At 44.3% G+C, this 23,824-nt stretch overlaps 1 protein-coding gene across 5 annotated transcripts in view; it reads left to right on the top strand.

Annotated features, from left to right (window-relative positions):
* Positions 1 to 23,824, top strand: part of LOC120986497 (A.superbus venom factor 1-like) — a 694,107-nt gene that overhangs the window by 395,642 nt on the left and 274,641 nt on the right. For 4 of the 5 annotated variants that reach the window (XM_040415118.1, XM_040415117.1, XM_040415115.1 and 1 more), the window contains one exon: positions 326 to 532. The exons of the other annotated variant lie outside the window; for it this stretch is intronic. In XM_040415118.1, coding sequence (XP_040271052.1) covers positions 326 to 532 — 207 coding nt within the window. The remainder of the gene's footprint in view (positions 1 to 325; positions 533 to 23,824) is intronic. 5 annotated transcript variants of the gene reach the window in all.

A 23,824-nucleotide genomic window follows, 5' to 3' on the forward strand; every position in this document is an offset into this window, starting at 1 on the left:
TAAAAACTACAACTTGTCCTGCAAAAAATAAGACCTCATACAAGTACATTTAAAAAAAACAAAAAAAAGTTCTAGCTTTTGGAATGCAATTTTTTAAAAATGTGCTTGGTCACTAAGGGGCCTTATGGATGGAAAGCCTAATGGTTCTACAGTGTTGATTCGATGATGTTCATTTAAGTTCTCTTCACATGTAAGTTTGGCTGCTATGTGCAACAGAGCTTTAGATGAACTGTATACTGATAGTAACTATGAATATTTTATATTAGACAGTTAGCACTCTATTACTACTCTATTGTAGATGTCTATTTCTTCTCTCTCATTCTAGGTATCAACAATAGATGAAAAGATACCCAAGGAAAAGCAAGCTTCTGCCACCATGGTGGCCTCTGCCTACAGATCCACTGGTGGCAACTACTTATATCTCAGAGTCATAGGAGGGGAATTGAAACCAGGAGAGAATGCAATAATCACCTTTATTATCCGGAACAATGACAATGCCGTTCAAAACCAGATTAGCCATTTCAACTACGTGGTAACTTTCCTTTGTCTTTTTCACGCTTAAACCATATAAATTGTTGAAAAATAGCTAGATTTGATCGGCACACAACATGTGGAATCATACGGACATATTGGGTATATTTATAAAATCCCCAATTTTATTCAAAACTAAAACAAAAACTAAAATGCATATACATATATACAAAATATTAAAAATATTAACCCCTTAAGGACTCAGCCCTATTTCACCTTAAGGACTTGGCCATTTTTTGCAAATCTGACCAGTGTCACTTTAAGTGCTGATAACTTTAAAACGCTTTGACTTATCCAGGCCGTTCTGAGATTGTTTTTTCGTCACATATTGTACTTCATGACACTGCTAAAATTGGGTCAAAAAAGTTAATTTTTTTGCATAAAAAAATACCATATTTACCAAAAATTTTGAAAAATTTGCAAATTTCAAAGTTTCAGTTTCTCTACTTCTGTAATACATAGTAATACCCCCAAAAATTTTGATGACTTTACATTCCCCATATGTCTACTTCATGTTTGTAGCATTTTGGGATTGATATTTTATTTTTTGGGGATGTTATAAGGCTTAGAAGTTTAGAAGCAAATCTTGAAATTTTTCAGAAATTTACAAAAACCAAATTTTTAGGGACCACTACAGGTCTGAAGTCACTTTGCGAGGCTTACATAATAGAAACCGCCCAAAAATGACCCCATTCTATAAACTACACCCCTCAAGGTATTCAAAACTGATTTTACAAGCTTTGTTAACCCTTTAGGTATTGCACAAGAGTTATTGGCAAATGGGGATGAAATTTGAGAATTTCATTTTTTTGCCTAATTTTCCATTTTAACCCATTTTTTCCACTAACAAAGCAAGGGTTAACAGCTAAACAAGACTGTATCTTTATTGCCCTGACTCTGCCGTTTACAGAAACACCCCATATGTGGCCGTAAACTACTGTACGGGCACACAGTAGGGCGTAGAGTGAAAGGTGCGCCGTTTGGTTTTTGGAGGGCTGATTTTGCTGGACTGTTTTTTTGACACCATGTCCCATTTGAAGCCCCCTGATGCACCCCTAGAGTAGAAACTCCATAAAAGTGACCCCATCTAAGAAACTACACCCCTCAAGGTATTCAAAACTGATTTTACAAACTTTGTTAACCCTTTAGGTGTTGCACAAGAGTTATTGGCAAATGGGGATGAAATTTGAGAATTTCATTTTTTTGCCTAATTTTCCATTTTAACCCATTTTTTCCACTAACAAAGCAAGGGTTAACAGCCAAACAAGACTGTATCTTTATTGCCCTGACTCTGCCGTTTACAGAAACACCCCATATGTGGCCGTAAACTACTGTACGGCCACACAGCGGGGCGTAGAGTGAAAGGTGCGCCGTATGGTTTTTGGAAGCCAGATTTTGCTGGACTGTTTTTTTGACACCATGTCCCATTTGAAGCCCCCCTGATGCACCCCTAGAGTAGAAACTCCATAAAAGTGACCCCATCTAAGAAACTACACCCCTCAAGGTATTCAAAACTGATTTTACAAACTTTGTTAACCCTTTAGGTGTTGCACAAGATTTAATGGAAAATAGAGATACAATTTCAAAATTTCACTTTTTTGGCAGATTTTCCATTTTAATATTTTTTTTCCAGTAACAAAGCAAGGGTTAACAGCCAAACAAAACTCATTATTTATGGCCCTTATTCTGTAGTTTACAGAAACACCCCATATGTGGTCGTAAACCGCTGTACGGGCACACGGCAGGGCGCAGAAGGAAAGGAATGCCATACGGTTTTTGGAAGGCAGGTTTTGCTGGACTGGTTTTTTTGACACCATGTCCCATTTGAAGCCCCCCTGATGCACCCCTAGAGTAGAAACTCCAAAAAAGTGACCCCATTTTAGAAAGTACGGAATAAGGTGGCAGCTTTGTTGGTACTAGTTTAGGGTACATATGATTTTTGGTTGCTCTATATTACACTTTTTGTGCGGCAAGGTAACAAGAAATAGCTTTTTTGGCACTTTTTTTTTTTTTGTTATTTACAACATTCATCTGACAGGTTAGATCATGTGGTAATTTTATAGAGCAGGTTGTCACGGACGCGGTGATACCTAATATGTATACCTTTTTTTTATTTATGTAAGTTTTATACAATAACTTCATTTTTAAAACCAAAAAAAGTTTTAGTGTCTCCATAGTCTAAGAGCCATAGTTTTTTCAGTTTTTGGGCGATTATCTTGAGTAGGGTCTCATTTTTTGCGGGATGAGATGACGGTTTAATTGGCACTATTTTGGGGTGCATATGACTTTTTGATCGCTTGTTATTACACTTTTTGTGACGTAAGATGACAAAAAATGGCTTTTTTTACACCGTTTTTATTTTTTATTTTTTACGGTGGTCACCTGAGGGGTTAGATCATGTGATATTCTTATAGAGCCGGTCGATACGGACGCGGCGATACCTAATATGTATACTTTATTTTTATTTATGTAAGTTTTACACAATGATTTCATTTTTGAAACAAAAAAAATCATGTTTTAGTGTTTCTTTAGTCTGAGAGCCATAGTTTTTTCAGTTTTTGGGCGATTATCTTGGGTAAGGTATGATTTTTGCGGGATGAGATGACGGTTTGATTGGTACTATTTTGGCGTACATGTGACTTTTTTGATCACTTTTATTACCTTTTTTGGGAAGTAAGGTGGGCAAAATTTCAATTTTCTCATAGTTTTTATTTTTTTATTTTTATGGTGTTCACCGTGCGGGGAAAGTAACATGACCGTTTTATAGATCAGGTCGTTACGGACGCGGCGATACCTAATATGTGTAGTGTATTTTTTTTTTTTTTTTTTTTATTCAGTGATGAATGTTTTTTTTTTATCTTAACTTTTTTAACTTTTTTTAACTTTTTTTTTGACCCAGACCCACTTGGTTCTGGAAGATCCAGTGGGTCTGATGTCTGTATAATACAGTACAGTACAATATATATTGTTCTATACTGTATTTTACTTACACTGAACAGATCTATGCTTTCAGCATAGATCTGTTCAGCACCATGGACAGCAGGACGCCTGAGCAGGCGTCCTGTTGCCATGGGAACCTTCCCCGTCTGCTCAGAACTTCGCAGACGGGGAAGGGTAAGCACAGGGCTGAGGGGGGCTCTCTGGGGGCTCTCTCCCTCTCCATCGGGGGGCTGCAAAGGCACAGCAGCCCCCCGATGGAGAGGGAGGGAGCTCCCTGACCGACGACAGTTAACTTTTTCCATACAGCGGTCCGTACGGACCGCGGTATGGAAAGGGTTAAACGGCTGACATCTGCACAGATGTCAGCCGTTTATACCAGGGTGCCAGCAATGTGCTGGCACCCTGGTACAACCACTAGAAGCCAACGATCGTTCATGGGGAGGCGGGCGGGGGATCGCGATCCCGCCTGCCGCACCGCCCGCCTCCCGCACCGCCCCCACCGCATGCGACACCCCCCCCGCACCACCCGCCGGCATCAAATCATGCAGGGGTGCAGGGGGGGGTGAAAAATATAGATTATAGGCACTCAAAAGTTTCTGATCCCCGCGGTCAGGGACCGCGGGCATCAGAAACTGCAAAAAGCGCAGCAAACCGCAGGTCTGAATTGACCTGCGGTTTGCTGCGATCGCCGACACGGGGGGGTCACATGACCCCCCCTGGCGTTGTCACAGGATGCTGGCTGAAGGATTTCAGCCGAAATCCCGTTCCGTTTAACCCCTCGGGCGCCGGAATACTGAGTTCAAGCTAGGACGTACCGGTACGCCCTGAGTCCTTAAGGACTCGGGAAATAGGGCGTACCGATACGCCCTGCGTCCTTAAGGGGTTAAAGAATGAAGGAAGCAACAAGCTGCAATCACTGTCGACCATACACTGCACTCATTCCAATGTGGATGGATTAAGGCGACTGGGATCTCCAGACCAAAATGCACAATCAGTCCCAGTCCAATCTGATGTTCAGTGTTCAAGTAAATCCTCATAAACCAGTGGTGGGGGCATATAAGTGTTTTCTATGTGTTGAGCTGTATACATGATGTGTATAATACCATGGGTGGCATGGTGTTGTACACATCACGTATATAGCTCAACCCATAGAAAACACTTATATGCCCCCACACTGGTTTATGAGGATTTACTAGAACACTGAACATCAGATTGGGCTGGGACTGATTGTGCATTTTGGTGTTTGTCACAAATGGTGCAGGACATTCGCCCAAAGGTGGTAGATTCTCATCAACAATCCATTTCGTGTTTTCTGCTGGAGGGTCTGCCTGCTCCTCTGGTGCTAGGTTTACCGTGGTTAACCAAACATAACCCTACCAGTGATTGGCAAGTGAGGCAGATTCTTGATTGGATTTTTGCATAGACAATCGCATTACTGTCGGTGATCCCTATACCCTTCCTTTGATCCCAGATTTGTTGAATCAGATTGTCGGTTGCAACGTGTTCTCCAAGTTGGATTTGAGGGGGGCATATAATCTGGTAAGGATAAAGGAGGGGGACGAATGGAAGATGGCCTTTAATACCCCTGAAGGTCATTTTGAGAATTTGGTCATGCCTTTTGGGTTGACCAATGCTCCTGCTGTTTTTCAACAATTCATCAAAGACATCTTTCATCATCTGGTGGGTAGGTTTGTGGTGGTATATCTTGATGAGATTTTAAAGTATTCCCCTGACACGGAGATGCATCAGGATCACGTGAGACAGGTCTTACAGATCCTAAGGGAGAATAAATAGTATGCTTAGATGGAGAAGTGTGTATTTGCTGTTCCGGAAGTTCAATTCCTGGTTTACCTACTTTCAGCTTTGGGTTTTCGGATGGATCCGGACAAAGTCCGTGCTGTGTTGGACTGGGATCGACCCGAAAATCTGAAAGCGCTCATGCGATTTTTGGGGTTCACCAACGACTACCTTAAATCTATTTTGAATTACTCGACTGTTGTGAAACCATCAACAGATATGACTAAGAAAGGTGCGGATTTCTCAGTCTGGTCGGGTGAGGCATTACATGTAGAGTTGAGCGAACACCTGGATGTTCGGGTTCGAGAAGTTCGGTCGAACTTCCCGGAAATGTTCGGGTTCGGGATCCGAACCCGATCCGAACTTCGTCCCGAACCCGAACCCCATTGAAGTCAATGGGGACCCGAACTTTTGGGCACTAAAAAGGCTGTAAAACAGCCCAGGAAAGAGCTAGAGGGCTGCAAAAGGCAGCAAAATGTAGGTAAATCCCCTGCAAACAAATGTGGATAGGGAAATGAATTAAAATAAAAAAATTAAAAAAATAAAAATGAACCAATATCAATTGGACAGAGGTCCCATAGCAGAGAATCTGGCTTCACGTCAGCAGAGAATCAGTCTCTTCATGCCATAGCAAAGAATCTGGCTTCATGTCAGCAGAGAATCAGTCTCTTCATGCCATAGCAGAGAATCTGGCTTCATGTCATAGCAGAGAATCAGGCTTCACATCACCCACCCATGGAACAGGCCACTGTCACAAATTTAGGCCCCGGCACCCAGACAGAGGAGAGCGGTCCCGTAACAGAGAATCTGGCCTTATGTCAGCGCAGAATCTGTCTTCATGTTATAGCAGAGAATCAGGCTTCACGTCACCCACCACTGGAACAGGCCACTGTCACACATTTAGGCCCAGGCACCCAGGCAGAGGAGAGAGGTCCCGTAACAGAGAATCTGGCCTTATGTCAGCGCAGAATCTGTATTCATGTCATAGCAGAGAATCAGGCTTCACGTCACCCACCACTGGAACAGGCCACTGTCACACATTTAGGCCCCGGCACCCAGACAGAGGAGAGCGGTCCCGTAACAGAGAATCTGGCCTTATGTCAGCGCAGAATCTGTCTTCATGTCATAGCAGAGAATCAGGCTTCACGTCACCCACCACTGGAACAGGCCACTGTCACACATTTAGGCCCAGGCACCCAGGCAGAGGAGAGAGGTCCCGTAACAGAGAATCTGGCCTTATGTCAGCGCAGAATCTGTCTTCATGTCATAGCAGAGAATCAGGCTTCACGTCACCCACCACTGGAACAGGCCACTGTCACACATTTAGGCCCCGGCACCCAGACAGAGGAGAGGTTCATTCAACTTTGGGTTGCCCCGCAATATAATGGTAAAATGAAATTAAAAATAGTATTAAATGAGGAAGTGCCCTGGAGTAGAATAATATATTGTTAAGGGGAGGTAGTTAATATCTAATCTGCACAAGGGATGGACAGGTCCTGTGGGATCCATGCCTGCTTCATTTTTATGAACGTCAGCTTGTCCACATTGGCTGTAGACAGGCGGCTGCGTTTGTCTGTAATGACGCCCCCTGCCGTGCTGAATACACGTTCAGACAAAACGCTGGCCGCCGGGCAGGCCAGCACCTCCAAGGCATAAAAGGCTAGCTCTGGCCACGTGGACAATTTGGAGACCCAGAAGTTGAATGGGGCCGAACCATCAGTCAGTACGTGGAGGGGTGTGCACAGGTACTGTTCCACCATGTTAGTGAAATGTTGCCTCCTGCTAACACGTTCCGTATCAGGTGGTGGTGCACTTAGCTGTGGCGTGTTGACAAATCTTTTCCACATCTCTGCCATGCTAACCCTGCCCTCAGAGGAGCTGGCCGTGACACAGCTGCGTTGGCGACCTCTTGCTCCTCCTCTGCCTTCGCCTTGGGCTTCCACTGGTTCCCCTGTGACATTTGGGAATGCTGTCAGTAGCGCATCTACCAACGTGCGCTTGTACTCGCGCATCTTCCTATCACGCTCCAGTGTAGGAAGTAAGGTGGGCACATTGTCTTTGTACCGGGGATCCAGCAGGGTGGCAACCCAGTAGTCCGCACACGTTAAAATGTGGGCAACTCTGCTGTCGTTGCACAGGCACTGCAGCATGTAGTCGCTCATGTGTGCCAGGCTGCCCAGAGTTAAGGACAAGCTGTCCTCTGTGGGAGGCGTATCGTCATCGTCCTGTGTTTCCCCCCAGCCACGCACCAGTGATGGGCCCGAGCTGCTTTGGGTGCCACCCCGCTGTGAACATGCTTCATCCTCATCCTCCTCCACCTCCTCCTCATCCTCGTCCTCCTCGTCCTCCAGTAGTGGGCCCTGTCTGGCCACATTTGTACCTGGCCTCTGGTGTTGCAAAAAACCTCCCTCTGAGTCACTTCGAAGAGACTGGCCTGAAAGTGCTAAAAATGACCCCTCTTCCTCATCTTCCTCCTGGGCCACCTCCTCTTCCATCATCGCCCTAAGTGTTTTCTCAAGGAGACATAGAAGTCGTATTGTAACGCTGATAACGGCGTCATCGCCACTGGCCATGTTGGTGGAGTACTCGAAACAGCGCAACAGGGCACACAGGTCTCGCATGGAGGCCCAGTCATTGGTGGTGAAGTGTGTCTGATCCACAGTGCGACTGACCCGTGTGTGCTGCAGCTGAAACTCCACTATGGCCTGCTGCTGCTCGCACAGTCTGTCCAGCATATGCAAGGTGGAGTTCCACCTGGTGGGTACGTCGCATATGAGGTGGTGAGCGGGAAGGCGGAAGTTATGCTGTAGCGCAGACAGGCGAGCAGCGGCAGGGTGTGAACGCCGGAAGCGCGAACAGACGGCCCGCACTTTATGCAGCAGCTCTGACATGTCGGGGTAGTTGCGAATGAACTTCTGCACCACCAAATTCAGCACATGCGCCAGGCAAGGGATGTGCATCAAACCGGCTAGTCCCAGAGCTGCAACGAGATTTCGCCCATTATCGCACACCACCAGGCCGGGCTTGAGGCTCACCGGCAGCAACCACTCGTCGGTCTGTTGTTCTATACCCCGCCACAACTCGTGTGCGGTGTGGGGCCTGTCCCCCAAACATATGAGTTTCAGAATGGCCTGCTGACGTTTACCCCGTGCTGTGCTGAAGTTGGTGGTGAAGGTGTGTGGCTGACTGGATGAGCAGGTGGAAGAAGAGGAGGAGGAAGCTGAGTAGGAGGAGGAGGAGACAGGAGGCAAAGAATGTTGCCCTGCGATCCTTGGCGGCGGAAGGACGTGCGCCAAACAGCTCTCCGCCTGGGGCCCAGCCGCCACTACATTTACCCAGTGTGCAGTTAGGGAGATATAGCGTCCCTGGCCGGGCTTACTGGTCCACGTATCTGTGGTTAGGTGGACCTTGCCACAGATGACGTTGCGCAGTGCACACTTGATTTTATCGGACACTTGTTTGTGCAGGGAAGGCACGGCTCTCTTGGAGAAGTAGTGGCGGCTGGGAACAACATACTGTGGGACAGCAAGTGACATGAGCTGTTTGAAGCTGTGTGTGTCCACCAGCCTAAATGACAGCATTTCATAGGCCAGTAGTTTAGAAATGCTGGCATTGAGGGCCAGGGATCGAGGGTGGCTAGGTGGGAATTTACGCTTTCTCTCAAATGTTTGTGAGATGGAGAGCTGAACGCTGCCGTGTGACATGGTTGAGATGCTTGGTGACGCAGGTGGTGGTGTTGGTGGTACATCCCATGTTTGCTGGGCGGCAGGTGCCAACGTTCCTCCAGAGGCAGAGGAAGAGGTCGAGGCGGCGGCAGCAGCAGCAGCAGAAGAGGCCGAGGCGGCGGCAGCAGCAGAAGAGGCCAAGGCGGCAGCAGCAGAAGAGGTAGCAGGGGGTGGCCAGAGTGACTTCCTTGTTTTTAAGGTGTTTACTCCACTGCAGTTCATGCTTTGCATGCAGGTGCCTGGTCATGCAGGTTGTGCTAAGGTTCAGAACGTTAATGCCTTGCTTCAGGCTCTGATGGCACAGCGTGCAAACCACTCGGGTCTTGTCGTCAGCACATTGTTTGAAGAAGTGCCATGCCAGGGAACTCCTTGAAGCTGCCTTTGGGGTGCTCGGTCCCAGATGGCGGCGGTCAGTAGCAGGCGGAGTCTCTTGGCTGCGGGTGTTCTGATTTTGCCCACTGCTCCCTCTTTTGCTATGCTGTTGGCTCGGTCTCACCACTGCCTCTTCCTCCAAACTGTGAAAGTCAGTGGCACGACCTTCATTCCATGTGGGGTCTAGGACCTCATCGTCCCCTGCATCGTCTTCCACCCAGTCTTGACCCCTGACCTCCTGTTCAGTCTGCACACTGCAGAAAGACACAGCAGTTGGCACCTGTGTTTCGTCATCATCAGAGACGTGCTGAGGTGGTATTCCCATGTCCTCATCATCAGGAAACATAAGTGGTTGTGCGTTAGTGCATTCTATCTCTTCCACCCCTGGTGAAGAGCTAGGTGGATGCCCTTGGGAAACCCTGGCAGCAGAGTCTTCAAACAGCATAAGAGACTGCTGCATAACTTGAGGATTAGACAGTTTCCCTGATATGCATGGGGGTGATGTGACAGACCGATGGGCTTGGTTTTCATGCGCCATCTGTGCGCTTTCTGCAGAAGACTGGGTGGGAGATAATGTGAACGTGCTGGATGCACTGTCGGCCACCCAATTGACTAATGCCTGTACCTGATCAGGCCTTACCATCCTTAGAACGGCATTGGGCCCCACCAAATATCCCTGTAAATTCTGGCGGCTACTGGGACCTGAGGTAGTTGGTACACTAGGACGTGTGGCTGTGGCAGAACGGCCACGTCCTCTCCCAGCACCAGAGGGTCCACTAACACCACCACGACCATGTCCACGTCCGCGTCCCTTATTAGATGTTTTCCTCATTGTTCCCGTTCACCACAATTTTGAGAATGGCAAATTTGGGAATAGTTTTTCAACCCAGAAAAAAAAGTGTGCTTTTACGGTCACTACAAATAACTTGAGCAGCTAAAACAGTACAGATTTGCTTGAATAGAAATGTGAGACCTGTTTTTTTTTGCACTGTGTGACAGGTTAAGGTTTAATCTCAGAATCAGACTTCTATCTGCACGGTAGCGTGTGTCTTAGGTTTTTCTGAATGACACTATCAATACCTTCAATGTAAGATATCGTTTTTGGGATAGATTTCAAGTAGGCCTCAAATACCAGAAACTAGTTATTTGGAGAATGGCAAATTTGGGATTAGTTTTTCAACCCAGAAAAAAAAAGGGCTTTTACGGTCGCTACAAATAACTTGACCAGCTAAAACAGTACAGATTTGCTTGAATAGAAATGTGAGACCTGTTTTTTTTTGCACTGTGTGACAGGTTAAGGGTAAATCTCAGAATCAGACTTCTATCTGCACGGTAGCGTGTGTCTTAGGTTTTTCTGAATCACACTATCAATACCTTCAATGTAAGATATCCTTTTTGGGATAGATTTCAAGTAGGCCTCAAATACCAGAAACTAGTTATTTTGAGAATGGCAAATTTGGGAATAGTTTTTCAACCCAGAAAAAAAAGTGTGCTTTTACGGTCACTACAAATAACTTGACCAGCTAAAACAGTACAGATTTGCTTGAATAGAAATGTGAGACCTGTTTTTTTATGCGCTGTGTGACAGGTTAAGGTTTAATCACAGAATCAGACTTCTATCTGCACGGTAGCGTGTGTCTTAGGTTTTTCTGAATGACACTATCAATACCTTCAATGTAAGATATCCTTTTTGGGATAGATTTCAAGTAGGCCTCAAATACCAGAAACTAGTTATTTGGAGAATGGCACATTTGGGATTAGTTTTTCAACCCAGAAAAAAAAAAGGGATTTTACGGTCGCTACAAATAACTTGACCAGCTAAAACAGTACAGATTTGCTTGAATAGAAATGTGAGACCTGTTTTTTTTTGCACTGTGTGACAGGTTAAGGGTAAATCTCAGAATCAGACTTCTATCTGCACGGTAGCGTGTGTCTTAGGTTTTTCTGAATGACACTATCAATACCTTCAATGTAAGATATCCTTTTTGGGATAGATTTCAAGTAGGCCTCAAATACCAGAAACTAGTTATTTTGAGAATGGCAAATTTGGGAATAGTTTTTCAACCCAGAAAAAAAAGTGTGCTTTTACGGTCACTACAAATAACTTGACCAGCTAAAACAGTACAGATTTGCTTGAATAGAAATGTGAGACCTGTTTTTTTATGCGCTGTGTGACAGGTTAAGGTTTAATCACAGAATCAGACTTCTATCTGCACGGTAGCGTGTGTCTTAGGTTTTTCTGAATGACACTATCAATACCTTCAATGTAAGATATCCTTTTTGGGATAGATTTCAAGTAGGCCTCAAATACCAGAAACTAGTTATTTTGAGAATGGCAAATTTGGGAATGTTTTTTCAACCCAGAACAAAAAGTGTGCTTTTACGGTCACTACAAATAACTTGACCAGCTAAAACAGTGCAGATTTGGTTGAATAGAGATGTGAGACCTGTTTTTTTTTGCGCTGTGTGACAGGTATAGGTTTAATCACAGAATCAGACTTCTATCTGCACGCTAGCGTGTGTCTTAGGTTTTTCTGAATGACACTATCAGCACCTTCAATGTAAGATATCCTTTTTGGGATAGATTTCAAGTAGGCCTCAAATACCAGAAACTAGTTATTTTGAGAATGGCAAATTTGGGAATAGTTTTTCAACCCAGAACAAAAAGTGTGCTTTTACGGTCACTACAAATAACTTGACCAGCTAAAACAGTACAGATTTGGTTGAATAGAAATGTCAGTTCTATTTTTTAGGCGCTGGGTGACAGGCTCAACTTGCCCCTGATGTAATATATGGCCAAAAAATAACCACACTGTTGATGGTTAAATGCACTTGGGTGACACAGGCTCATCCTGCACCAGATGTAGTATATGGCCAAAAAATAATCAGACTGTTGATGGTTAAATGCACTTGGGTGACACAGGCTCAGCCTGCACCAGATGTAGTATATGGCCAAAAAATAATCAGACTGTTGATGGTTAAATGCACTTGGGTGACACAGGCTCAGCCTGCACCAGATGTAGTATATGGCCAAAAAATAATCAGACTGTTGATGGTTAAATGCACTTGGGTGACACAGGCTCAGCCTGCAGCTGATGTAGTATATGGCCAAAAAATAACCAGACTGTTGATGGTTAAATGCACTTCGGTGAGACAGGCTCAGCCTGCAGCTGATGTAGGATATAGCAAAAAATAACCACACTATCGATGGTTAAATACACTTGGTGATCGCTTGTGCTGGCGCACAACAAGTCACAAAATGGCCGCCGATCACCCCAGAAAAAAAATGATCTAAAAACGCTCTGGGCAGCCTCAAAAAAGTGAGCAAGTCAATAATAGCACTTCAATGATCCACAACTGCAGATCGATCACAGAATGAAGTCTTTTGAAGGAGTTAATCTGCCTAATCTCGCCCTAACGTCGCAGCTGCAACCTCTCCCTACACTGATCATAGCAGAGGGACGTGCGGCGCTATGTGACTCCAGCTTAAATAGAGGCTGGGTCACATGCTGCACTGGCCAATCACAGCCATGCCAATAGTAGGCATGGCTGTGATGGCCTCTTGGGCCAAGTAGTATGACGCTTGTTGATTGGCTGCTTTGCAGCCTTTCAAAAAGCGCCAAGAAAGCGCCGAATACCGAACCCGAACACGGACTTTTACGAAAATGTTCGGGTTCGGGTCCGTGTCACGGACACCCCAAAATTCGGTACGAAGCCGCTCATCCCTAATTACATGCCTTTTCAGCGGTAAAGGAATGTTTTACTTCTGCTCCTATACTGGTGCAACCTGATGTGTCACAGCCATTCATTGTGGAAATTGACGCATCCTAGGTAGGCATTGGAGCATTCTTGTCGCAGGGGCCTTCTGCTAGCGAATGGCTCCCATGTGCTTTTTTCTCTAAAAAACTCTTTACTACTGAAAGAAATTATGATGTAGGTAATAAAGAGTTGCTGGACATTAAGTTGGCTTTTGAGGAATGGCATCATTGGTTGGAAGGAGCGATTCATCCCATTACAGTAATTACTGATCCCAAAAAATCTGGCTTATCTGAAGTCGGCTAAACGTCTAAACCTGAGGCAGGCCAGATGGTTGCTGTTTTTTACTAGATTTAATTTTGTTGTCACCTATCGCCCTGGGGTTAAGAACGTCAAAGAGGATGCTTTACCGCGTAGCTTTCCCGGGGGGTGGGGGGGATTCAGAGGATCCTGGCCCGATATTAGCTGATGGGGTGGTTGTATCCGCCCTTTATCCTGAACTTAAGGCAGAGGTTTTGGAGGCCCAGGGAGATGCACCTGATTCTTGTCCTCCAGGAAAGTTGTTTGTTCCTTCGGAACTACTGCACAAGGTGGCGAGGGTTGCATAAATTTATTGAGGGCTATGTGTCAGCTTGTGAGACATATTCGGCCTTCAGGACCTCTACTTCCCTTGTCTATCTCGTCCCTACCGTGGACTCATTTGTCCATGGACTTTATCACAGATTTGCCTAATTCCTCAGGGAAAACTGTGATTCTGGTGTGATTGATCGCTTCAGCAAGATGTTGCACTTAATTGTATTATCAGGTCTACCTAATGCTAAAACTCTCGCACAGGTGTTTGTCGATAACATTGTGAAACAACACGGTATCCCTTCTAATTTGGTATCTGATAGGGACACTGAGTTTGTTTCCAGACTCTGGAAGGTGTTCTGTACTCTCCTGGGGGTCCAATTGTCCTTCTCTTTGGCTTTTCATCCTCAGTCGAACGGACAGACTGAATGCACTAACCAGAATCTGGAGACTAATTTGAGATGTTTTGTTTCGGCGAATCAGGAGGAGTGGTCTTCATGTTTGTCCTTGGCCGAGTTTGCCATAAATAACCGTAGACAGGAGTCCACTGATAAGTTGCCATTTTTTGGAGCATATGAGTTCCATCTGCAGTTTGGCACATTTTCTGGTACTGAGTCTTCTGGTATACCGGAAGAGGAAAGATTTTCCTCTTCGTTGTCATCTGTTTGGCGGAAAATTCAAAACAATTAAAAAAATGGGCAAAAGGTATAAACGTCTAGGCCTCAGGGAGACACTGGCTCCTTCATCTGCGGAGGAACCAGAAGTCTCATTCCCTGCTACCTCTCATAGGGCCTTCCAGGGTCTACAGGGTCTCCGGTGTATGAGTATTTCCACCTTCATGGTCTATTCATACTGGCAGGAGTCAGGGAGAGGTCTAGGGAGGTGGGAGGACGGTTCAGCAGGTTCAACATATCTTTTCAGCAATCATTTGTAAAAAACATTATGAATTTTTAAAGACTGCGGAAGTTCAAGACGAAAAGCAACTGGATTAATAATGGCAGAGATTTTATATTGCCCAATAAACCTTGGCCCCAACTTCCAAGAAGGTACCTTCAACTTAATGTTTCTTGTGGACAGCCAGACAGAATCACCCACTCTCAGGTCTGGACCACTCATACGTCTCTTGTCAGTCATACGTTTATACTTTTTGCCAATTTTATTTCATTGTTTTGAATTTTTCACCAAATAGATGACAACGAAGAGGAAAATCTTTCCTCTTCCGGTATACCAACTGCGGATGGAACTCATATGCTCCAAAAAAGGCGACTTATCAGTGGACTCCTGTCTATGGTTATTTATGGCAAACTCGGCCAAGGACAAAAATGAAGACCACTCCTCCTTATTCTCCGAGGCAAAACATCTCAAATAAGTCTCCAGATTCTGGTTAGTGCGTTCAGTCTGTCCGTTCGACTGAGGATGAAAAGCCAAAGAGAAGGACAATTGGACCCCCAGGCGAGTATAGAACGCCTTCCAGAATCTGGAAACAAACTGAGTCCCCCTATCAGGCACCACATCAGAGGGGATACCGTGAAGTTTCACGATGTTATCGACAAACACTTGTGCGAGAGTTTTAGCATTAGGTAGACCTGATAATGCTATAAAGTGCGACATCTTGCTGAAGCGATCAATAACCACCAGAATCACAGTTTTTTCTGAGGAATTAGGCAAATCTGTGATAAAGTCCATGGACAAATGAGTCCACGGTCAGGACGGGATAGACAAGGGAAGTAAAGATCCTGAAGGCTGATTATGTGTCACCTTGGCACGCGCACAAGTCTCACAAGCTGACACATAGCCCCCAATACATTTACACAACCCTGGCCACCAGAATCCCCGGGAAATGAGATCAACCGTGAATCTGCTCCCAGGGTGTCCCGTAAGAACAGTACTGTGATGTTCTTCAAACACCTTGTGCTGTAGTTCCGAAGGAACAAACAACTTCCCTGGAGGAAAAGAATCAGGTGCATCTCCCTGGGCCTCTAACACCTCTGCCTCAACTTCAGGATAAAGGGCGGATACAACCACCCCATCAGCTAATTTCGTGCCAGGATCCTCCAAATCACACCCCCCCCCCCAGTGGCGTACCTACCATATAGGCAGACCACGCAGCTGCTATGGGGCCTGTGAGGAAGAGGGGCCCGCAGCGGAAGAGAGGCCCTGCCCCCTAATTGCTCCTGTCTTTCTTTATAAAGCTAAAGGACCTTTGATGATGTCATTACAGGTCCTGTAAGGGAACTGCACAGTTTAAAGTGTAGTTCCCAGGTTAGAACAGTGCATCTGCCAGGACCTGTGATGACATCATCTTCAACATCACAGGTCCTGCAGGACCCAGCGAAGGAACTGCAGCAAAAATGGTGTAGTTCCTAGGTTTGAAAGGTTAATCTGCCAGGACCTGTGATGACATCATCACAGGTCCTTCAACCACTAACATCAAGTATTAGAAGTTCACAATCAGCTCTGCATTGATCCATACAGAATGGAATGGAGTGGTAAGAGGAGGTCCTCCTCTTCTCATCATTTACCGCCCCCCCCATGCCCTGTTTTACTCATTGCTCACTCATGTATAATACTTCAGACAGTTACAGTGACCACTACCTCATGTACCTCACACACACAGTGACCATAATGTATAACTGACCACATATTTCTGTAAACATTGCATCTACAGTATTATACCTTGTATGTCTCACATCAATACACTGCTCTGTATATATATATACAATACAGACCAAAAGTTTGGACACACCTTCTCATTCAAAGAGTTTTCTTTATTTTAATGACTATGAAGGCATCAAAACTATGAATTAACACATGTGGAATTATATACATAACAAACAAGTGTGAAACAACTGAAAATATGGCATATTCTAGGTTCTTCAAAGTAGCCACCTTTTGCTTTGATTAATGCTTTGCACACTCTTGGCATTCTCTTGATGAGCTTCAAGAGGTAGTCCCCTGAAATGGTCTTCCAACAGTCTTGAAGGAGTTCCCAGAGATGCTTAGCACTCGTTGGCCCATTTGCCTTCACTCTGCGGTCCAGCTCACCCCAAACCATCTCGATTGGGTTCAGGTCCGGTGACTGTGGAGGCCAGGTCATCTGGCGCAGCACCCCATCACTCTCCTTCATGGTCAAATAGCCCTTACTTTCAAAGTTTTCCCAATTTTTCGGCTGACTGACTGACCTTCATTTCTTAAAGTAATGATGGCCACTCGTTTTTCTTTACTTAGACTATCAGCTGTGTATCCACCTGACTTCTCCTCAACGCAACTGATGGTCCCAACCCCATTTATAAGGCAAGAAATCCCACTTATTAAACCTGACAGGGCACACCTATGAAGTGAAAACCATTTCAGGGGACTACCTCTTGAAGCTCATCAAGAGAATGCCAAGAGTGTGCAAAGCAGTAATCAAAGCAAAAGGTGGCTACTTTGAAGAACCTAGAATATGACATATTTTCAGTTGTTTCACACTTGTTTGTTATGTATATAATTCCACATGTGTTAATTCATAGTTTTGATGCCTTCAGTGTGAATCTACAATTTTCATAGTCATGAAAATAAAGAAAACTCTTTGAATGAGAAGGTGTGTCCAAACTTTTGGTCTGTACTATACGCACATACACACACACTGCATATATTACACAGTATTATAGATGCAATATGTACAGATATATAGTATATCCAGCAGTATACTGATATGTGAGGTACAAGGTATAATAGATGCAGTGTGTATAGATATATAGTATATACAGCAGTGTACTGATATGTGAGGTACGAGGTATAATATATGCAGTGTGTATAGATATATAGTATATACAGCAGTGTACTGATATATTAGGTATGAGGTATAATAGATGCAGTGTGTACAGATATATTGTATATACAGCAGTGGACTGATATGTGAGTTACGAGCTGTAATTTATACCTCATACCTCATGTCAATACATTTCTGTATTTACTATATAACTGTACACACTGCATCTATTATACCTCGTACCTCACATGTCAGTACCTGCTGTATATACAATATATCTGTACACACTGCGTCTATTATACCTCGTACCTCACATATTACACTACTGTATATACTATATACCTGTACACACTGAATATATTATACACCTTACCTCACATATCAGTACACTGATGTATATACTATATACCTGTACACACTGCATGTATTATACCCTGTACCTCACATATCAGTACACTACGGTGTATGTGTATATATATATATATATATATATATATATATATCTGTACACACTGCATATATTATACCTCATACCTCATACCTAAAAAGGGGAATGGGGGCCCAATTTAGATTCTTGCTATGAGGCCCAGTGATTTCTATGTATGCCCCTAACCCCCCCCCCCCCCCCAGGAAATCTATGCAACAAAGCATGCCCTCTAACCTTCTTAACCACAGGGCGACAGGTGACAACAAAATTAAATCTGGTAAAAAACAATGACTATCTGGCCTGCATTGGGTTCAGACATTTGGCCGACTCCAGATAAGCCATATTTTTGTGATCAGTAATTATTGTAATGGGATGAATCGTTCCTTCCAACTAATGATGCCATTCCTCAAAAGCCAACTTAATGGCCAGCAACTCTATTACCTACATCATAGTTTCTTTCAGCAGTAAAGAGTTTTTTACAGAAAAAAGCACATGGGCGCCATTCGCTAGGAGAAGGCCCTTGCGACAAGACTGCTTCAACCCCTACCTCGGATGCATCAACTTCCACAATGAATGGATATTACACATCAGGTTGCACCAGTATAGGAGCAGAAGCAAAACATTCCTTTACCGCTGAAAAGGCTTGTAATACCTCAGCAAACCAGACTGAGAAATCCGCACCTTTCTTAGTCATATCTGTTAATGGTTTAACAACAGTCGAGTAATTCAAGATAAATTTAAGTTAGTAGTTGGTGAACCCCAAAAATCGCATGAGCGCTTTCAGATTTTCGGGTTGATCCCTGTCCAACACAGCACAGACTTTTTCCAGATCCATACGAAAACCCAAAGATGAGAGTAGGTAACCCAGGAATTGCACTTCTGGAACAGCAAATACACACTTCTCCATCTTCGCATACAATTTATTCTCCCTTAGGATCTGTAAGACCTGTCTCACATGATTCTGATGTGTCTCCATGTAAGGGGAATAAATTAAAATATCATCAAGATACACCACCACAAACCTACCCACCAGATGATGAAAGATGTCTTTGATGAAATGTTGAAAAACAGCAGGAGCATTGGTCAACCCAAAAGGCATGACCAAATTCTCAACATGACCTTCAGGGGTATTAAAGGCCGTCTTCCATTCGTTCCCCTCCTTGATCCTTACCAGATAATATGCCCCCCTCAAATCCAACTTAGAGAACACCTTGGCTCCGACAATCTGATTGAACAAATCTAGGATCAAAGGAAGGGGATAGGGATCACCGACAGTAATGCGATTAAGCTCACGGAAGTCCAAACATGGCCTAAGAGTTCAGTCCTTTTTTTTTTAACAAAGAAGAACCCTGCAGCCACTGGTGATTTGGATGGTCTAATATGACCTTTAGCCGAACTCTTGGTGATATATTCTCGCATGGCTACTCTTTCAGGTTCAGAAAGATTATACAACCGAGACTTGGGCAACCTAGCTCTGGGAATAAGGTTGACGGGACAATCATACTCCTGATGTGGAGGTAACTCCTGGTCTCCACTTTCAGAGAATACATCAGAAAAATACAAAATAAAAGAAGCCACTATTTTAGTAGTTACAACAGAAAGCGACGTGCTAAGACAGTTGTCTATGCAAAAATCACTCCAATCAAGAATCTGTCTCACTTGCCAATCGATGGTAGGGTTATGTTTGGTAAACCACGGTAAACCTAGCACCAGAGGAGCAGGCAGACTCTCCAGCACAAAACACGAAATGGATTGTTGATGAGAATCTCCCACCTTTAGGCGAATGTCCTGCACCATTTGTGACAAACACTTTTGTGAGAGTGGGGTGGAATCAATCGCAAACACCCAAATATTTTTGTCTAATACGCTTGTTGTCAAACCATCCACTAGGTTAACCCCTGCCCCACTGTCAATAAATATTTCAATTCCCACAGTTTTGGAGTCTAGCACCACCTTGGCAGGCAGGAGAAATCGTGTACTACCGGTAAATGACAAAAATTCCTTCTCAGATTCCCCACCCACACTACCAAGAGTGAGAAGAGCACTAAACACTTTAGTTCTCCTCTTTTTCACCTTGACGTTTAACATAAGGACATACTGTATCCTTAACAAAAATGTCCCCCTTTACCACAGAAAAAGCAGTCTTTTCTTAACCCTAACGTTTTTATCACCAGGTCCAGGAGTGTCATCAGACACGAGCCCAAAGTGTCAAAATAGGACACTTCCCCATATGATAGTGCGTCCCGAGCGAGAGGAACCTTAGATCTCTCCCTCAGGCGTCTATCAATATGTACAGACAGAGACATGGCTGCCTCCAATGACTCTGGATATTTGTGAAATGAAAAGGTGTACTTCAGGGTCTCGCATAACCCTTGACAGAATTGACTACGAAGGGCTGGGTCATTCCACACAGTATCAGTTGCCCATCTCCTAAATTCAGATCAATAGGACTCTGCAGAACGCACTCCCTGCAGTAAGCCACGCAACTTAGTCTCGGCCAGGGATATCGTCATCGTAGATAAGCCCCAGAGCTCTGAAAAATTAATCTACCGTGATCCGGTCGGGATCTACTGTGATCCGGTCGGCAAAGAAAAGACCCAAGACTGAGCGTCACCTTTCAGTAATTAAATAATTTCTATTTGACTCTCGTCCCCAGAAGAGTTAGGACTAGTGTTTAGTGAGCATGCTCGGACGAATACCAGTTCGGCTCGAGCATCGCTATGCTCGGCACATGGCGGTATTCGGCTGATGCTTGAGTCTCCTCCCCGCACGATTTGCGGCTGCTAAGCAACCAATAAACGTGCAGGTAAGTACTGCTCTCATTGTAATGCCAGTAGCCATATTGGCTACTGGCATTACAGTGATTGGCTGGCCGGAACACGATGATGTGTGTTCGGCTCATTCAAAGTCATAGAGAGCTGAGCATAGGAAGGGACAGAGTGTAGGGAGTGTAATTGAATATTTTTTTGGAACTAAAACATTTCAGAGACCCAAAAGTCCTTGTAAGGACTATTGTGTGTGTTGGGCAATATTGCCTAACGTGTCCCTGACACATGATTTCGGTGATCAGCTTGAATTAAGTCTATCCGGTACCGGGAGAATGAATCAGATGAACATTGAACACATGTCTGGTTCCAATCCATTCTGGTTTATTTCACAGTTGGCAAACAGTTATAATAGAGGGGGTTGAGCTTCCTTGACATTCAATCATATGTTAGCATTTGTTTGACCTATGGTATGATCACACATGAGCTCTGCATTAACATAATAGATGACTCATAGTAACAGCATTTGACCAATCAGGTATACACATAGGCCAGCAGACACTTGAGCCAAGATGACCTTATATGGTAGGACTGTTACAAACTAAGGAATGTATGGGTATCTCGAAACCGCACAGGAAGTTTCTCACATTCCAAATGGGGGAAGGGAGAAGGGAGATTTTGTAAGTGCACTGACCAAATGTAATACACTGGGAAAAAAGTAAAGACTGGCACTCAAATATGTGGAATCAATAGAAGTGACAGTTTAATATATAAAAGCCAATGCAATACACAATCAATTGGTTAAAATATGTGGAAAATACACAAACTATAAAATGAAAATAAAAAAAGGAAAAGTGCCGCAAAGTCCAAGTGCACTGTGGGCTGCAATCTAGGGATATTATGTCCCTGGAGAAGCTCAGGATACGTCTCTTGGTTGACTCTGTGGGGAAACTTGTAAAAACAGTTTCTCTATGATATGAAATGATGTCCTCCTTAAGGTAAACCTCTATTGGGATACAGTCTGTTGTAAAAACGGCACTGTGGCCGGATGGTAATGGCACGTCAGGAAGCAAATCAAGTTCCAGCTAATGTGGATGTACCACAGGGTCGCTGTAAGGGTGCAGGTAGGGAGTAAGGCGTAGCCGGTGTATCTTACCCTGTTGGATCGGGTCCGGTAACTAGGAGGTCTCTTCCTCTTGCCACTACTCACCACGATGCGCCGGCTTTTCCTCGCGCTGTTCGGCGTCCTAGCTCGAGACTGTCGTGTCATGTGATGTTTGTCTCGCGGGATTTGCCTTTCAGGAAGTTCAGTCTGTTCTTTCCTCCGGCTACTTTCGCTTTAGATGTCTAGTGGAGCGCTCCAACATCTGATAGGTTTAAGAACTTGTTTAGTGACTCCAGGTCACCCCCAAAGAATGACCTGGAGTCACTAAACAAGTTCTTAAACCTATCAGATGTTGGAGCGCTCCACTAGACATCTAAAGCGAAAGTAGCCGGAGGAAAGAACAGACTGAACTTCCTGAAAGGCAAATCCCGCGAGACAAACATCACGTGACACGACAGTCTCGAGCGAGGACGCCGAACAGCGCGAGGAAAAGCCGGCGCATCGTGGTGAGTAGTGGCAAGAGGAAGAGACCTCCTAGTTACCGGACCCGATCCAACAGGGTAAGATACACCGGCTACGCCTTACTCCCCACCTGCAGCCTTACAGCGACCCTGTGGTACATCCACATTAGCTGGAACTTGATTTGCTTCCTGACGTGCCATTACCATCCGGCCACAGTGCCGTTTTTACAACAGCCTGTATCCCAATAGAGGTTTACCTTAAGGAGGACATCATTTCATATCATAGAGAAACTGTTTTTACAAGTTTCCCCACAGAGTCAACCAAGAGACGTATCCTGAGCTTCTCCAGGGACATAATATCCCTAGATTGCAGCCCACAGTGCACTTGGACTTTGCGGCACTTTTCCTTTTTTTATTTTCATTTTATATTTTGTGTATTTTCCACATATTTTAACCAATTGATTGTGTATTGTATTGGCTTTTATATATTAAACTGTCACTTCTATTGATTCCACATATTTGAGTGCCAGTCTTTACTTTTTTCCCATTATATTACCCCTCTGACTGATTGGGTGATCAGTCTTCAGGCTAGAGCACCAGTTCTGTTTGGGGAGAGGTGGTGAGCTATCCACTAGTGTGTTACTTAAATGTAATACACGTTGCTGAAAGGACAAAATGGAGTTACTTATACCCCATCAATCCCCTCTAAGAACCTTATATATATACCTTATACTATATGGTTCTTTCTCTGCTCTTCCTTGGTTTGCTTGTAAGCTTTTAGGTATTCCATATACCCTTCAGGAGTATAATCCTCAGGCTTTGTTGAGGTTGTGTTTGCCTCTTCTACCTCTACCGGAGTATAGAGGAATGTTGAGTGTACCCCTCTTTCGGCCACATTTTTTACATACGGCAAGAAGTGAGGGCACACACTGTAGACAACAGCAGAGACACACTATTGCAGCGACCACGGCGAGTACGACTCCTAAAACATATCTTATTTGACCAAAGTCAGGTATTCAGCCAAAAAGCCAGTCTCACCAACCTTGGTCAACATCCTGTTTTATATGTTTTATCATCTCTTCTAATTGGCCTATTTTATCTTTTATTCCACGGGAGTGATCTGATAGATTGAAACAACACATCCCTGCGAACACTGAGCATCCTATACCATGTTGGAGCAATAAATAGTCAATAGTTGCCCTATTCTGCAAGATAGCCTTTTTATATGATTGTATATCCAGCAGCATATCCTGCAGAACTGCACTAGTGATATTTATCTGTTTTACCATAAAACAGGCAAGTTTTGATATTGTCCTGTGGTTATATATGGCCAAACCTGGTACTCCTATCAAAGACATCCCTAAACTCATATATTCTGATCTAGAGAGGAGATTCACATTATAATCACAATTTTCTGGTAACTGTAGGGAAGTGTCTCTCGTGTGTCGTGTCTGCATTGCTGGGAATAGTGGTATCATTGCTAACGTCAACCTAGCTATTGTACAGGGTCCCTCTGTAATATTGGCTGGTATATACTGTATGTGTGACTAGTATTTCCACAGGCCAATACCCTGTTGGTAGAGGTACATGTTTGTCTAGGGATGGTACTGTTTTTGTAATA

This window comes from Bufo bufo, chromosome 1 (genome assembly GCF_905171765.1).
Source record: "Bufo bufo chromosome 1, aBufBuf1.1, whole genome shotgun sequence".
NCBI lineage: Eukaryota > Metazoa > Chordata > Amphibia > Anura > Bufonidae > Bufo > Bufo bufo.